Here is a 17,495-nt window from a genome sequence, read left to right as displayed (position 1 = left end):
ATCCTGCAGACACTAGTTGGGGTCAAACCTTCAGAATTTTCTGCCACACTCTGCACCCCCCATCCCACGTAATTCCCAGTCTCCTGCAAGGCATGGAGGGAAGAACCAATGTCCATGTAATATTCTTACTATGCATCATTCCCTGAGAATTTACCCACTAGGCTGGGACTTACCACGTATGATTTCTAATCCTCCCAACAACTCTATGAAGCAGGTTTTGTTATGCCTATTTTACAGATTAGACAAGTGAAGATCTGAAAGTTTAAGCAACTTGCCAGAGTTCCCACAGCTATTTAGTAGCAGAACCTAGATTCTACTATGTTAGTGTGGATCTAATGCCCACTCTGAGCCTAGAACATTCAACAGGCACTCAAATATTAGATGAACATATTTCTATTTCAAAGAGCTTAAAGGGGCACTGGTCCTAAATGGCTCCCTGTCTCCACCAGTTCCTCAGGGGAATATCTTTTGAATTCTATCAGGAGACGAGCTTTAAGTGTCCAGGCCCATAGGAAAAGCCGTACAGGCCCTAATCCCCAAGTGTGACTTGACTCAGACAGGGTAGGAGGGGGACTCAAGGACCTCAGGATAGAAAGGAGGCACTGCGGGAGGGCAGGCTGGGAGGAATCAGGGGCCCACATGGCCTTGCTCACTTGCTGCCCACCCCACCCCATGCACATCCAGACTGGAAGAGTGACAGGCTCAGGACGGCCACCAAGGCCCTGCTGGCTAGGGATTTGCTGCAGCCAGGCTAGTTTCACATCTCCGGGAAGCTAAGCCCCAGTGCAGCATGACAGAAGGACAAATCAGCAGAAAGTGATGTTCCAAGGTCATTCAACTTCAGGAAATTAACCCAGTGTGACAGTTGCCCCACTTTAGAGCTTTTATCTGCAGAAATTCGACAATGTGCCCTTTCCCTTCCCCCTCCTCCTCCCACTCCCTCTTTTCCCTCCTTTCCCTCCCTCGCTTCCGCCTTGTACTTAAAGGGCCCACATCCACAGCCGTGGGTAAAAGCTGGAGGGGGGCGTTCACCCAGGGCTGTGTGCCTCACCATGTGGGGCCAAGGTGCTGGCAGCTAAGCCCCACATGACTACCAGTTAGGGGTCTTTGGACATTGAGGTTGGCTTTTCAGGACAGCAGTGCTAGAAAGCCCGTCAGCAAATACATGAGTTCAAAATCCAGAGGCCAGGAGCAACAGCTTTGAGTCCTGGCTGAGCCATCAGCTTGCTGTGAACTGACATGCGCCCCTCCCTGGCCTCCTCTACACCCTGGTTTTCTCACCTGTCAAATGCGGGAGTTGGCCTGTCGACTGAAGTCTCTTTGGCCTCCACTGGTCTTTCTTCTCCACTCCCTGCAGCAGGGGCCTGGGACTTGGCAGAGCCCTTCAAGCTGAAGCCTTGCATCTCAGCTGAGCTGCAGACCTCGGATTGTGCTAAGGGGACTCCCTCTGCTTGAGACTGCAGCCTCTGCCAGGGTTGAACAACCCAAAATCAACAGCTAGCCCAAAAGCCTGGGGAAACCACTGCTTCCCAGCTGAGCCCAACAGGAGCCCACAGATGGGAATCAGCTGTGTTTGGACACTGAGAAGGCAGGGGGCCTCTTGGAAATCACCTTTGATGAGCGTGTGAAGGGAGGAGCCAAGAACCACCTACACACCTGCTCCAGATGCACCTGGGGATGCCTAAGGCCTGGTAGCGCTCAGTTTAAAACTAATACAATATTGTAAAGTTTAAAAATAAAATAAAATTTAAAAAAATAAAATAAAAGTCAGGCTCTGTCCGTACCCAAGAGCTCCGCAGAAGAGTAAGGATGCGGGCCTCCAGGCCTCAGGCACTTGCTAAAGGCAGGTTTCTAGAAGCCAGACAGACACCAAAGAAGCCCAGAAGTTCCACAGACTCTGTGTAACTAGAGGCAACCTCCTTTCTCTCTCTCATATGGAAACGTGCATATATTACTTCAATAAATGCTTAGTTCCCTGACCTCCTTGCCCTCTCCTAGATAACTAATTCACTGGTAGTAACTAGCATGGAGGCACAACTTCCCTGGTCTGTGGATCCAGCATCATTCAACTCCTTTCTCTTCCCAGGATCACCCTGACATTGGCCTGCCCCATGGACTTGAAGAATTTCCCCATGGATGTCCAGACGTGCATTATGCAACTGGAAAGCTGTGAGTCCCTTGCATGAGGCCTCTATTTTAAAATATCAGATCCTCCTTTACCCATGGGACCAGCAGAAATCCCCACACAGCTGCTCCTAACCCCTGGACCCCAGGAGATTGCTGTGTGCTGTGTTTAGTTGCTCAGTTGTGTCCAGCTGTTTGCAACCCCATGGACTGTAGCCCACCAGGCCCCTCTGCCCATGGAGATTCTCCAGGCAAGAATACTGGAGTCGGTTGCCATACTGTAACAGTCCAAAATACCAGATGAGGGGCTTTGCTCTTGGAAAGTGCATCAGAAATGTAACTTCCCTTACACGGTCTGACTCAGGTCCAGCTCTAGAGCCAGCAGCATTCTCCAAAGAGGCACTATTCCATGTCCTCTGTGAACATGCTCACCAGGAATAGAGAAGTAATAGCTTACATAAGTCAGAGTCCTTAAACTCCCAGAGTTGCCTATTCCAGCAGGGGAGAGAGATGTCTGTCCACACAAATAATTCTAACGCAGAGCAGCAAGTGGTTAGATGTACAAAATGCTGTGGCCTCAAGGCAGAAAGGGCACTTCCTTCTGATTGGGAAGGAGACAGGATACAGAGAAGGCTTTATGGAGGAGATCACAGGTGAACCAAGATTTTAACCAATGGGGTAGCTCACTTACTTGATTGGAAACATAGAAACCAATCTGACGAATTTGAAGACTGGAATTAAGTGGAAGGGCACAGGGGTTCAAACTCCTCACAGATTTGAAGGAGAAGCTAAAGTACAAGAACCAGGGCAGAGCATTTAGGCAACAGGAACTAACAGACCATTCCCTGGAGTAGCACCTCCAAGGAGAGCCAGCTCCCAACCTGCTATCACTTTATTCAGGCTGGGAGGAATCAGGGGCCCACATGGCCTTGCTCGCTTGCTGCCCACCCCACCCTATGCACATCCAGACTGGAAGAGTGACAGGCTCAGGACGGCCTAAATGAGTCACCATCTCAGACCTTGTGCCCCAACTGACAGCCCCACCATGACAGCAATCCATACAGTTATTCCCCGGGGGCTGGGGAGAGATGTGCTTGCAAGGATGGTACACAGGCCAAAAACAGCAGAGGTCAGCTGAACTTGACAACAGAACTGAGAGCTGGGATGCTCAGGTGGGATGCTGGGAGGAGTGAGAGAGGTAACAGGGTTGTGAAGTAAACACAAGCAATTAAGCCAGCTTTAACCTCCCATGGGAGGAGGAGGGTGGGAAATAAAGCAATGTAGTCTCATGAGTTCCACTGAGGGTCCGATGCCTCTTCACCTCTAAGCCTAAACACCCCTGACATGCTTCAAATAAGAGCTTCCAGGTGGTGACTTCTCCTCCTTCTGATCCCATCCCAGTTGGATACACCATGAACGACCTCATCTTTGAGTGGCAGGAGCAGGGGGCTGTGCAGGTGGCAGACGGACTAACTCTACCCCAGTTTATCCTGAAAGAGGAGAAGGACTTGAGATACTGCACCAAGCATTACAACACAGGTAGGCGCAAGGGGCCACCCTCCTGGGGTCCCATCCTGCTGCAGCCAGGGCCAGAGGTCACTGCAAACCTTCGTGCCATCACCATTTCAGTGGGTCTTATGAGGCACCCACGGTGGATCTAATTCTGCATTTATTACCCAGGGGTTAAGGGAACGTCTCTTGAAACCAAAAGTATTTCCCACCATTTCCTCCTCAAGTCCTGGGGCAAGTAACTTGAGCTTGGACCATGGCTCATGACAAGGGGAACTGGGAGACACAGTCTTTCTTCCAGGTAGCAGTGTGCTCAGCTCAGGGTAGAACCTAAGGCAGAAGGGAGAGCTGGCAGTGGGAGGACATCTAGCAGTGTCACAGAGCGGCTGGCACTTCTCAGAGGGCAAGAGCAGATGATGTTCCCACTAGATCTCAGGAGGGAGCTTCGAGCCAGCACTGAGGATTAGTAAGCAGTGAAGTTGGAAAGGGTCCCCTAGAGTGTGAGCTATGAGGGGAGAAGGGAAAAGCCCACTCTCTATCTCAGCTCTCTACCTCCCATGCCTAGCCCAGGCTTTGCTAGAAGAATGAACACAGGAATGAACTGGGGCAGGACCAAGACTGGCTTCGCCTGCCGTGTTTCAGGCAGGGAAGGAGCTTATGGAACACTGCAGACAAAAGGCAGGCAGTCAGTATGCCAGCTGCGTGTGGGGGGCAGGGGGGCTGCTGTCTGAACGCAGCCCAGTGAAGTGGAGGCACATGACAGGCTGTGACAGGGGCCAAGGAGAGGAGGAGGTGAGGGCGAGGAGTTGAGGGAAACCACTGTGCGTTCTGATGCAAGTGGAAGGCCCAGAAGAGCAGGCAGCCTGGGTTCTGCTCTGTTTAGGACAGGTGTCCCTTTCCAGTGACCTCAGAGATAGATATCCTAGAAACTTCAAAACTACTCTCTTCATCCCTGGGAAGCTGAGACTCAGAGAGAGAGCAGACCAGTCATCCCTCAGTCTCCAAAGGAACTGGGTTCCAGGCCCCCCAAATTACCAATATCCGGGGATGCTCAAGGCCATGGTCAGCCCTCCTCACTGGAGGATGCAGGGCCCATGGGTCCGGAGAGCCAGTGAGTCCCCAGGTATCAAATAATCACAGCCGGCTCTCATACACCACAGCGTTTTTCTCATTCATTATCTCAATGGCCCTTCATTACCCACATTTAAGTAAGAGCTGAGTTCCGGGCTAGTTCTGTGGATTCAATGAGAAAAGACTGGCAAGGCCCTGACCACATGGAAGGTGCAGTCCAGGGAACTGTACAAAAATCCCCTGGCAACTGTGTGTCAGTGGACTGGAGCCAAGACCCCACCAGGGGACAGCCTGGCCCAGCTCAAGGGACACACAGACTGGGAGATGCGTTGTCCACAGCCTGGTGCAGAAGACAGAGAAAGAGAAAGAGAGGTCGACTTGCCTACTCAGTGTACTACACCTTAAAGGATCCAATGCTCACGTGAACAGAGCTGAAGGGACATGGGGAAAAAAGAAGCGCCCCGCCTGGGGGAGATGTCACCATTAAACAGGAGAGGCAGGATTCCTTGGCGGGTTGTGGGGTGGAAGAAGGGCATTCCGGGCAGAGGGATTATCAGGCTCAAAAACTCAGAAGTGTGAAAGTACAGAGGATATTCAAGGCAAGGGCTGGAGTGTAGGGGTCATGCATGAGGTGAAGAAAAGGGAAGTGGAGTGGAAACAGGCTGCACTGTGAAGGGCAGACCACAGAGGCTGACCTTCTCCCTGTAGGTATCAAATAATCACATGATGAGGCTGATGGCGAATGACATTCTGAGCACTAATGGTTTGTGAGGGCTGTGCTAAGTTCTTTACTCATTTTACCATCTCATTTGCCATCGCAGTAAACATGAGTAGCCATGTGAGGTTGGTGTCATTATTATTTACTATCATCGTCATCATCCCCGATTTACCACAGATGAGGAAACTGAGGCACAGAAAGATTCAAACGCTCACCCAAGGACACGGCTAGTGTGAGGCTGGACCAGGATTCCAGCCAAGACTGTTCTGACCTCAGAACCTTGTTCCTATCCACTAGGCCACTTTGCCTTCCCACTCTAATTTCCTGCAGGCAAATTCACCTGCATCGAGGCCCGGTTCCACCTGGAGCGACAGATGGGCTACTACCTGATCCAGATGTACATCCCCAGCCTGCTCATTGTCATCCTCTCGTGGATCTCCTTCTGGATCAACATGGATGCTGCCCCCGCCCGTGTGGGCCTGGGCATCACCACTGTGCTCACCATGACCACCCAGAGCTCCGGCTCTCGAGCATCCCTGCCCAAGGTAAGTCCCACCGCCCAAGAGCACAGAACACCCGGACAGACATGGAGGACACACATCTCCCTTTCCCGCCTGAGATCAGGCCTGCACAAGGAATTAGGCATTATTTCTTGATCCTCTAAACTCAGCAGGATCCAGCATTCAGATCCACAGAAACCCTTCCTCCAGAACATTTCCTGTATAGAACATCATGTTCTGTAGAGTTGCCAGATAACCACATTTTGTTCCATTCTCTACCAACACTAGACACATATTCTGCTTCATCTGCTATTAACACTCAACTCCACTTCCTCCAGCCGCTTCACAGCAGCGCTAAGGACAACATTCCACTCCTTTCACCATCAATGGCACTTTGTGTCTGGGGTCTTCAAGACCACACCATATACAAAGATTCAAAGGACTCAGAGACTCAACAAATTGTTGAACTCACAGCTAAGATTCCTTAGAGTGATTAGGATACACATTATCCTTAATCCATAGATTAAGGATACACAGCTAGTTGATAAGAGAAAAAGACACAGGCAGAGTCTAGAGGGATCCGTGTGCAAGCTTCCTCACTCTCTCCATCCCATGAGGGACCACACAGAGCTCACTCTCACCCCAGCAACAAAAATACAGCTATATGTGTGACAAGTTTCCACCCAGAGAAAGAGAGAAATTGTTCTGAGATTTAAGATTCAATATCAAAGGTTTTTATTAGGTGCTGGTTACACAAGTACCCTCTGCCCACCACATCCCCAAATTCCAGACTCCAAAGAGGAAAGCAGGTGTTAGGCTTAAACCACACTGTTTATACCAGTGGTCAAAACATGGACGGGCATGCTTATCAATTAGGGAAAGTGGGAAGATGCCCAAAATCCAAGTTCTAGATGTCAACCAAGGGCCACCCTGGCCAGCAGGTCCTTCGTAAGACAGCAGTCCGGTGCCTGCTCTGTTATACTCTTTTCTGCAGTACCTCAGTCTGATTCTGACATTTCTAATGTTAAACACCACCTTCTGTCACATTCACTATTAACTCTTGAACCATGTTCTGCTCTGTTCACTATTAACACTCAGCACATTTCACTCCACACACTGCTAATGCCAGATACACATTCTGCTCCATGCACTCCGTGCTAGACCCAGCATTCTGTTCCATTCTTCTCACACCAGACGCAGCATCCCACTGCATTGGTACCAACGCCAGACGCTAATCCTCCTCCAGTCAATTTGACGATGAAAGCAGCACTGTTCCTTTCACCGTTAACACTAGACCTCACATTCTGTTTAATTCACATTTAACACTAGACGGAATGTTCTGCTTCATTTACTATTAATGCCAGACACCACGCGCTCCTCCACTCACCCACACTTGAGATAACAACACGGCTCCATTCACTATGAGCGCGTGATGCCTCAATCGGCTTTACTCTCCTGTATCGAGTGCTAGGCGCTGTTTTCCACTGCGTTCGCCACAGTCGTTGGAACCACTTTCCACATTCCTCAACACCAGGTCCAACATGTGTGTGTTAAGTTGCTCAGTCATGTCCATCTCTTTGTGACCCCATGGACTGTAGCCTCCAGGCTTCTCTGTCCATGGGATTCTCCAGAGAAGAATACTGGAGTGGATTGCCATTCCCTTTTCCAGAGGATCTTCCAGAACCAGGTCTGGTCTCCTGCACTGAAGGCAGATTCTTTACCATTTGAGCTACAGGGAAGACCCAACATGGTGCTCTGCCATTAATGCCAGACACCAACCATACTCTGCCCCCTTCAGCCTTATGCTAAATGCAACATTCTGCACCATGGGCAATGAATACGGCACTTCACGTTCTGTTCTGGTGCAGAAAAGTTGGAAGAATAAGCAACGAATACCTAGTAGCCTTCACCTCAACTCCAGTTATCATTTTCCACATTGTCTTTATCTTTCTCTCTAGGTAAGCAGGTAGATAGATGCAATTTTTACTGAAGCATTTGAAGGTTACAGACAGCATGACAATTCACCTCTAAATAAGGACAATGATCACATGATATTATCACAGCTAAAAAATTAACATTAATACAATAATATCACTGAATTAGAAATAATTCCATAATTTCACCAAAATTTAGAGAACCTTTACGTTTTCTCAATGGTCCAAAAACTGTCATCAGTGGACATGGTGAGGGATCCAATCAAAGATCCAATAAACATACACATTGCATACGGTTTACTCTTTTAATCTAGAAGAGTCTCCCCACTGTTTTCTTTCATGACACTGACTATTCCATTAACTTTTAATGTGAGACATGACATTCTACTTCAATTGTCATCTATGCTAGACACCACTCTCTCCTCTATCCATCCTCACAAGAAAACTCAACAATGTGCCCCTTGTACCATTAAGGCTAGACTTTGCATTCTGCTACATTTACTATAAAAGCTTGAAACCAAACTCTCTGTTTACGGTTACCAGCTGACAGCACATTCTGCTCTGTTCATTTGCAACAGCAGGAGGAATATCTTGCTTTCTGTTCCTTATGTTAGGCTCAACATGCTGCTCCTCGCTCTATGAATAGTCTACGCCACAGTCCCCTTCACTTATAATTGACTCTAGACTCAACATTCTGTTCCACCCATTGTTAACACTGGCCTTGAGAGTGGGCTCCATTTGCTAATAACACTCAACCTGACAGTCTTGCCTCTTTCAAAGCATAAAATTCAGTGGCATTTAGTATATTTACAAAGTTGTGTACCCTCGGCAGTGTCTAATTCCAGAACATTTTCATCACCCCACAGAGAATCCCCATCTTCATCAACAGCCACTCCTTGTTCTCTCTGAATTTGCCTATCCTAGATGTCTCACTTAAGAGGAATCACACAATATGTGCACTTTTATGACTGGCTTCTTTCATTTAGCATAATGTTTTCAAGGTTTACATATGTTGTAGAATGTATCGCTACTTCATTTCTTTTTATGGCTGTATAATATTCTGTTGCATGTATAGATCACAATTCGTTTACCTATTTATTAGTTGATGGGCATTTGGGTTATTTCCATGATTGCCTGTTTTAAATAATGCTGCTGTGAACAAGCATTTCCTGTGTATAAGTTTTTGTGTGGACATATGTTTTTCTTTTCCTAGGTACATATATAGAAGTGGAAGTGCTGAATCATATGACAACCCCATGTTTACCTTTTGGAAGAATTTCCAAATTGCCAAATTATTTTCCAAAGTGGCTATACCACTTTATAATACTGCCAAGGTTCCACTTTCTCCACATCCTCATTAATGTTTGTTATTCTACCTCTTTGATTATAAATATCTCAATAGATGTGAAGTGCTATCTCATCATAGTTTTGATTTGAATTTTCCTAATAACTAATAATGTTTAGCATCTTTTCATGTGTTTATTGACCATTTTTATATCTTCTATGGAGAATCAATTCAAATCTTTTACCCTTTTTTTAATTGGGGCATTTCTCTTTATTGTTGTAATAGTTCTTTGTGTATTATCGATTTTAAACTCTTAAGAACATGATTTGCACATATTTCTCCCATTCTACAGGTTTTCACTTGATTGAAAATGTTCCTTATGCACAAAAGTTTGTAACTGTAAGGAAATTAATTTAAATTTTCTATTGTTGTTTGTACTTTTCGTATCATTCTTAAGAAACTAGTGCCTAATCCAAGATCATAAAGATTTACACGTACATTTTTTCTAAGAATTTCATGCACTGTGCTTAGCCACTCAGTCCATGTCCAACTCTTTGCAACCCCATGGACTGTAGTCTGCTAGGAAGCTCCTCTGTCCATGGAATTCTCCAGGCAAGAATACTGGAGTGGGATGCCATGCCCTCCTCCAGGGGAATCTTCCCAACCCAGGAATCGAACCCAGGTCTCCCACATTGCAGGCAGATTCTTTACCATCTGAGAGTTACATAGGTTAGCTCTAAATATAGGGTTTCAATCTATTTTGTTTATTTTTGCATATGAAATGAGGGAGGGATATCATTCTTTTGTTTGTGGATATCCAGTTATCCCAGCACTGTTTGTTAAAAAGATTATTCTTTCCATCCATTGAATTCATATCCTTCTCAAAAGTCAATTGGCCATAGGCTTTGACTAAGTAAATCCCAAAATATGGGTTTACTTCTGGACTCTCAATTCTATCCCATTGATATATACACACACACACACACACACACACAAATTTATCTTATGTCAGCATCACACTCTTGAGTATCATAGCTTTATAGTAAGTTTAGAAGTTGAAGAGTGTGAGTCCTCCACCTTTGTTCTTTTTAAAGATTGTTTTGCCCATTCTGGCTCCTTAGCATTTCCATATGAACACGAATATAAATTTTAAGATCAGCTTGTCAATTTCTGCAGCAACAATAAAAACAAATTTTAATTTTAAATGCATTGAGTCTGTACAGGAACTTGGGGAGTATTGACATCTTAACAATATTAGGTCTTCCAATCCATGAACACAGAATATCTTCCCACTTATTTAGATCATCTTTAATTTCATCCCACTGCTTTCTAGACCCCGTGGTTTCTAACGAGAAATCAGCTGTTAATCTTACTGAGTATACCTTGTACATGATGAATTATTTCTCTTTCTGCTCTTAAGATTCTTTTTTTTTTTTTTGGCTTTAGACAGTTTGATTATGGTGTGTCTAGGTGTGGAATTCTTTGCGTTTATCTTACTTGGGGTACATTTAGCTTCTTTGATGAGTACATTAGTGTTTTTCATCAAATTTGGGGAAATATCGGCCATTATTTGTTCAGATATTCTTTCTGCCTTTTTCTGTCTCTTCTTCAGAAATACCCATCAAACACAGGTTAGTCCACTTGATGATTCCCCCACACGTTTCTGAGGCTCTGTTCATTGTTCTTCATTCTGTTCCTGGGACAGGATAACCTCAAGTTCACTGATTCTTTCTTCTGTCCACTCAGACATGTTCTTAATTCTCTCCAGTGAAAGTTTCAGTTCAATTATTTTACTTTTTAACTCTAGAATTTCTATTTAGTTCTTTTTCGTAGCTTTTCATGCTCTACTTAGTGAGACTTTGTTCCCACACTTTTCTTTAGCTGGGTAGCTAAGGTTTTTTTGGTTCTTTGAACATATTAAAAATATAACTGATTTAAAGTCTTTGTGTATTAAGTCCAATATCTGGGCACAACTATTTTTGACTGTGTTTTCTCCTTTGTATGGGCCTGACTTAATAAATCCAGGCTTCTATAACAAAGTACCATAAGCTGGGTGGCTTATAAATAGCGTAAGTTTGCCTCACAGTTCTGGAGGCTGGAAATCTGAGACCAGGGGGCCAGGGTAGTCTGGTTCTGGTGAGGATTGTCTTCCAGTTACAAACTGCTGACTTACTGTTGTATCCTCACAGGGCAGAAAGACAGCAAGCTAGCTCTCTGGACTCTTTCTATAAAGGCACTACTCCCATTCATGAAGGCTCCACTCTCGTGACCTAATTACTTCCCAGTGATGTCATCTCCAAATACCATCATATTGGGATGAGATTTCAACATACGACTTTTGGGAGGACATAAACATTCAGTACATTGCATTCACCATACTTTATTATTTTTGTATATCTTAAATATTTTTGATAAAAATTATACATTTACATGGAGAAAGCAATGGCAACCCACTCCAGTACTCTTGCCTGGAAAATCCCATGGACAGAGGAGCCTGGTGGGCTGCTGTCTATGCGGTCGCACAGAGTCGGACATGACTGAAGCGACTTAGCAGCAACAGCATACATTTACATAATATAATGTGGCATATCACTGAGCCAAGCAGTTTAAAACTTTGCTGTAGCCTTTACTTTCTGCTTATTCAGAGTTGACAGCTAAGAGCCTTCTCAAGTCACCCCGGACATGCACATAGGCCTAAAAATGCACATTGGTTCCCAGGAATATCTCATAGCTTTATGGACAACTCATTCCCCAAGTTTTCCTTTTATTCTTTTTGATCAACCAATTGTTTGCCTCAACTGTTACCAACTGCCTGAGGCTGATGTAATGTTCAACACTTGCCAATGATTGTTTTCAACAAATGCCCTCAAGGAAAAAGCTGCTCTCTTTGGGACAGCTCCAAGTCAGGTCAAATAAAGACAGTCTTGTGAGTGGTCTCTTTCCGAGAACCATAAGACAGGTCAAATAACAATTCCCTGAGAACACAGCTTTAAAGAAGCTCCTACTCCCTTCTGCCCCATCCAGTGGCTGTCAGGATACTGGTGTTCACTGTGCCTGCAGGCTGTTGCTTTACAAGACTAGCACAGAGCCACACACGAGGCGATGGGAACAGGGCAACTTAAAACATCACAAAGGAAATAAAAACATACATCCACAGAAAAACCTAAGTTCACAGCAGCATTATTCCTAATAAGAGCCAAAAGGTAGAAGCAATCCAGATGTCCTTAACTGATGAATGGATCAATGATATGTGTTATACCCAGAGTACTATTATTTGGCCATAAAAAATAAAATACTGACATATGCTATGATATAGATGAATATTGAAAACATTATGCTAAGTGAAAGGCCACATATTGTATGATTCCATTCACATAAAATGTCCATGATTGGAGGAAGAGAATTGGGGGAATAAGGAAATGATAGATAAAAGATAGTAGGTTCCTTTTGGAGGTGATGAAAATGTTCTAAAATTGACTATGATGATGACTGTATATAATTGTGAAGATATAAAATCATTGATTTCTATACTGTAAATGTGTATGATACATGAATCATATCTCAATAAAGCTGGGTTATTTCTAATGCCATGAAGCCTGCTGTTCTTACTAGGATTCAACTGATTTTCCCAAATAAATGTTTACAGGATTGCTGTTAGACTTTAATTCATTAACAGAGTTTGGAGAAAAGCTGGTTCTGACCATTTTTTATAGAGTCCTCACTGCTTTTTTGCAGGGGGAGAGTTTTTGAAGATCTTGCTCTGCCATTCTCACTGATATCCTCCACTTACTTTTACCATTAGGTAACAATTCTCCTATCACCTTCAGTCTGAACACCACATTCTATTCCATCAATGACAGAATGATGGACACACCATCCCCCTTCTCTTTAGAGCTCTTCTAGGCACCATGTTCTTTTTTCTCAATATTCTGTACAGTCTTCTTGATTAATTTCTCATCTGTTTCCTTCAGTAACCTCCCTCCTAATATTCCAGCTGAGAGGAAACAACAGAAGATGATGGGGAAGGGGGTTTCTAAGGAGCAGAAAACATTCCTCCACACTCAATATTTCACTCTGTTCTCTCCTCATCTGTGTTCTTCCCCCCACCTCTGCCCCAGGTATCGTATGTGAAGGCCATCGACATTTGGATGGCCGTGTGCCTGCTCTTCGTGTTCTCAGCCCTGCTTGAGTACGCCGCCGTCAACTTTGTGTCTCGGCAGCACAAAGAGCTGCTCCGATTCAGGAGGAAGCGAAGACATCACAAGGTAGGCCTTTGGCTCAATGCTGGTGGTAAACAGAAGCGTTCTGGGCAACCTTGTCTTATGATACTTGTTTTCCTGTATCATTCTTCTCAGTGGATAAAGCATGCATAAAATATGGATCAAAGTTCCACAAGTCCTAGTTTCTCCTCCCATAAATAAAGCCCTGATTGGGTTTATGGGCACTCATTCTTCTAACACTAATAACACTAATTATCAGGTTACACTTGAAGACAGAATTGATGGAGCAAACACTGATGGGGCCAAGATAGCAACTAGCTATAAACCCAAAGCATGGAAGGCTGCATGATGTTTGCTGGTGTTTTCTATGAGCGGGCTGCACTGTTTCAATGGGCCTGATTCCAGAAGCGATTGGTATCACAGAACATGAGATCTTAGAGTAGAATGTCCAGTTTCCGGGCCTTTGTTTCCTACCTTCAAGAAGAGGCATGCTGCACGGTCTTCCCCTGGAGTGAATTCTCTTTCCTTATGAGAGACAGAATAAAGAAATGCTTTGAAATTAAATATTAAAGTAGGCATTTAAAATATGCAAATAATACCAAATTTATCTTGTCATTGCTGCTGCTGCTTCTAAGTCGCTTCAGTCGTGTCCAACTCTGTGCGACCCCATAGACAGCAGCCCACCAGGCTCCTCTGTCCCTGGGATTCTCCAGGCAAGAACACTGGAGTGGGTTGCCATTTCCTTCTCTGTATCTTGTCATTAGGGTTATGAAAAGAAAATAGTACATTACTGTATACTTGAAAAGTTTGAGTCCTAATGAAGAAAGGCATTTAAAAAACAAAAGGAAAAGAAATACTTGGCAGGGACTTCCTTGGCAGTCCAGTGGCCAAGACTCCATACTTCTATTGCAGGGGGCTGGGGTTCAATACCCAGTCAGGGAACTAAGATCCCATATGCGTAAGATTCTGCAAGCCATGTGGTGAAGCAAAAAACAAAACAAACAAACCTGGCAGCCCGCCTCTGAAAAGTCACCAGCCTCTGTTAACTCTGTGGGAGCAAAGTGGCTACATACCTAAGTCTGTAACCACTCCCCCAGGAGACCTTTCTCCTAGGGATCAGAGGACTTGCTTTTCTCTCCAGTCTCATCTTCACGTCACTTTCCCCCTTGCTCTCTGAGCACCATCCACACTGGCTTTTTTCATAGTTCCTCAAACACACACACAGGACTTCAGGTGTCTTGTTCTCTCCACCCAGGCTGCTCTTCCAGTAGACTGGTTGCTCTTCTAGTGCACTTTGCTTGGTATGAACCTACTCATTTTCCCAGTTCTCAGCTATGGCACCTTTCCCTGATACCCTAGTCAAGGTGCAGGCCCTGTACTGAGGTGCTGATGCCAGGCTGTTAAGTGTGATCATGCAGGTTGTATCCAAGGGCCCCCAGCCAAGGAAGCTCTCTTCTCTTAGGTCCTGCCCTGGCATGGACTGTATCAGCCAGAGGAAGTGATCCCAATTCAGACACCCAGAGCAGGGGAGTACCGCTAGTCTGATATGCACAAAGACACTTTATTGTCAGCCAAGACGATACTCAGTTTCTTTCCTTCTAGACACGAGTTATAATTACAGTTCAATCAGGAGTTTGTTTCATGCGCACCACCCACTGAATGGTAAGTTCCATCAGGTCAGAGACCACATCTACTCTAGCTCAGTACTACTGATACAGCCCTGGTGTTTACCACAAGGCCTGATAGATAGTGAACATGGAATAGGAATTTGCTGCACAAATGCACAAAGGGATTAAAAAAAAAAAAAACACTAATGGAATAAAAAAAGGAGACCCTGCAGACGGAGAGGCTGCCTGGGAGCTTTTCCAGCTATAGATGAGGGCAACCAAGAACTCAAACACTGGCCACACCACACACCTAGGCCCTATCTACCTTAGACTGACCTACTGAAAGCAGTTGTCTACCCAGCCACAAGAATTGGGACAAAGGACTCTGCCTCTTGAGTTCTCTTTGCTATGTGATTTTCAGCTAGCCTCTTCTAGGGACCAGCATCCACATCTGTAAAATGGGCACAATGGGGGACTGGTGAAAGATGAAATCAGATCCCATTTAAGTTATATTCCTGCCACACAAGTACCAGGAATTAAAACGATCCAAAGGCACACATTTCCCTCAGTATGTTTCTTAAACATCAGCAATCTGATTCAATTAACTTCTAGCAGATTACCGCAGGCGGCAGGCAGACGTTCCGAGACAGAGGCTGTCCACGAGAGTTAGGATAAAAGCTGCACTGGAAGAGGGAAGCAAACATCTTGGGTGCAGCTGGCCAGACAGGACTTCTTGAAAGATCCTGGTTTTAGTCTTTCCATTACTGTCCATCAGATACCTAGCCTCCGATTCTTAACACAATCTAAGCAAGGAACTGACCAAACACAACTGTCTCTGAGATTTACTTCTATTTTCCCTTTTCCCCGACCAGGGGCTAGCAGCTTTATGCATTTCCCTCTGCAAAAAGAATGTCAATAATTTATCACAGAGATGCTTACATGGGAAGACTATGTCCAAAATACTTGACTGGTACCAGGTCACTAGACTGTGCCCTGCATAGCTCCAGCAGGCATTCTGTGCATGGACTAAAATATAAATGGAGCCCCTTGCAGATACGTAACGTTGTGGGACCTATAGTGTTTGCAAAGGTTGCCTCCACCCTTGCCAAATGCCTACCAGTTTTACGTATTAGAGGAAAACAAAAGCTTTGTCTCTGGCCAGGTAAAATGTGAATAAGGCCACTGTGCAGATTTGATCAGATTCCTCTGCTGGGTCCCTTCCTCATTCTCTCACAGCATGTTGGTTCTGGAAGAGCTCTCAGAGAGGGTCCCATCCAGTCCTCCCGTGCAGATGAGGACAAAGAGGAGGGGAAAGTGACCAGGATCTTGGAGGCACTGATGGGAAACACACAGAGGCCTTCCAAGACCCACGGCTGATCTCAGAAAACACTGACCACACACCACCAGCTGCTTATCTGTTCATCAGCGTCTCCATCCTGAAGCAGATAAAAATATCCCTGCATTTATTAGATCTTAAGTAGGAATGAAGATTTACCCCAAGGCAGAGGCCAAAAACTAGTAGCTAGAAGGTCAGATTTGCCATGCAAATATCTTTAAGTTCACCAGCAGTATCTTAAAAATCTGGAATGAAGTGCCAGCATTCAATGAAGTGCCAGTGATTACACTTCCAGCTTCACTCAAAACATCACAGCCTCTGGTCCCTCTGGATTCACATCCCACATGGTATAGGCTCACTGCAAATGCCTTTAGGTAAGGAACGCAGTCCACGGCCCCAGTTCCCTTCATCACTGTCTCTCCTGCCTGGCCCCTGGTGTGCATCGGAATTAGTGTGACCTTGTGCCCACAGGCTCTGAACTTGGCACAGATGTCAGAAACTGAAGGCGCAGAATCGGGCTCACCATAAAAAACAGCTTCCTTTGGAATAAGGCCCTGTGGATGTGGCTTGCAGGCTGGCCGTACATTAGCTTGGACTGCAGAAACCTCCCTTTAGCAGAAAGTTTGCAGAGGGGGTTTTAAGCCCCAGATGGTGAGTGAAGAGGAACTAGCCACATGTCTGAGTTTCCCTGAGCCCATGATCTTGGCCGGGCTCCTCGACTCCCACCACCCTCCCATGTTACCTCATTTGCTGGGCAGAAACCATCTGGCCCTCGAATTCCCCAGCCAGCCTCATTAGTCAGATTATTAAGAAACCTCTGTGAGCCCGACTGGGCAGGCACACTACCAACCTCCCTGGCTTCGATCGGATTTCCCGTTCCAGTCCCGCGCAGCTCCAGATACAGTTGGGCATTCGTTGGCTGCCATCTGCTGGCTCGAATAGGAATAGCAGGCTTTGTCCAGTTATCTCTAGGGAATTTCCTTTCTCCTGGATACAATGTAAAATTGATCACCTTCTAACCAGATGAGGCCTCCACACATCCATCCCCTCCCGTCTCATGTTTAACTGATGAAGAAGGCAGAAAATAATTTGCCCAAAGCAATACAGAAAGTTAATTTTGAGTCTCCGCCTGCATAACTAGAGCCCAGAGAAAAAACATTTTCAAGCACACCCTCCTCTCACCCGCACCCG

General features: G+C 45.4%; 1 protein-coding gene across 2 annotated transcripts in view; it reads left to right on the top strand.

Moving 5' to 3' along the window:
• The window catches only part of GLRA1 (glycine receptor, alpha 1), an 86,595-nt gene that overhangs the window by 66,538 nt on the left and 2,562 nt on the right, over positions 1 to 17,495 (top strand). For both annotated transcript variants that reach the window (XM_010850604.1, XM_010850605.1), the window contains exons 5-8: positions 2,087 to 2,169; positions 3,526 to 3,663; positions 5,753 to 5,967; positions 13,260 to 13,406. In XM_010850604.1, coding sequence (XP_010848906.1) covers positions 2,087 to 2,169; positions 3,526 to 3,663; positions 5,753 to 5,967; positions 13,260 to 13,406 — 583 coding nt within the window. The remainder of the gene's footprint in view (positions 1 to 2,086; positions 2,170 to 3,525; positions 3,664 to 5,752; positions 5,968 to 13,259; positions 13,407 to 17,495) is intronic.

This window comes from Bison bison, unplaced genomic scaffold (genome assembly GCF_000754665.1).
Source record: "Bison bison bison isolate TAMUID 2011002044 unplaced genomic scaffold, Bison_UMD1.0 scf7180017864291, whole genome shotgun sequence".
In the NCBI taxonomy this organism is placed as follows: domain Eukaryota; kingdom Metazoa; phylum Chordata; class Mammalia; order Artiodactyla; family Bovidae; genus Bison; species Bison bison.
The sequence above is the reverse complement of the archived record's forward strand: the minus strand, read 5'-3'. Positions and strand labels throughout refer to the sequence as shown.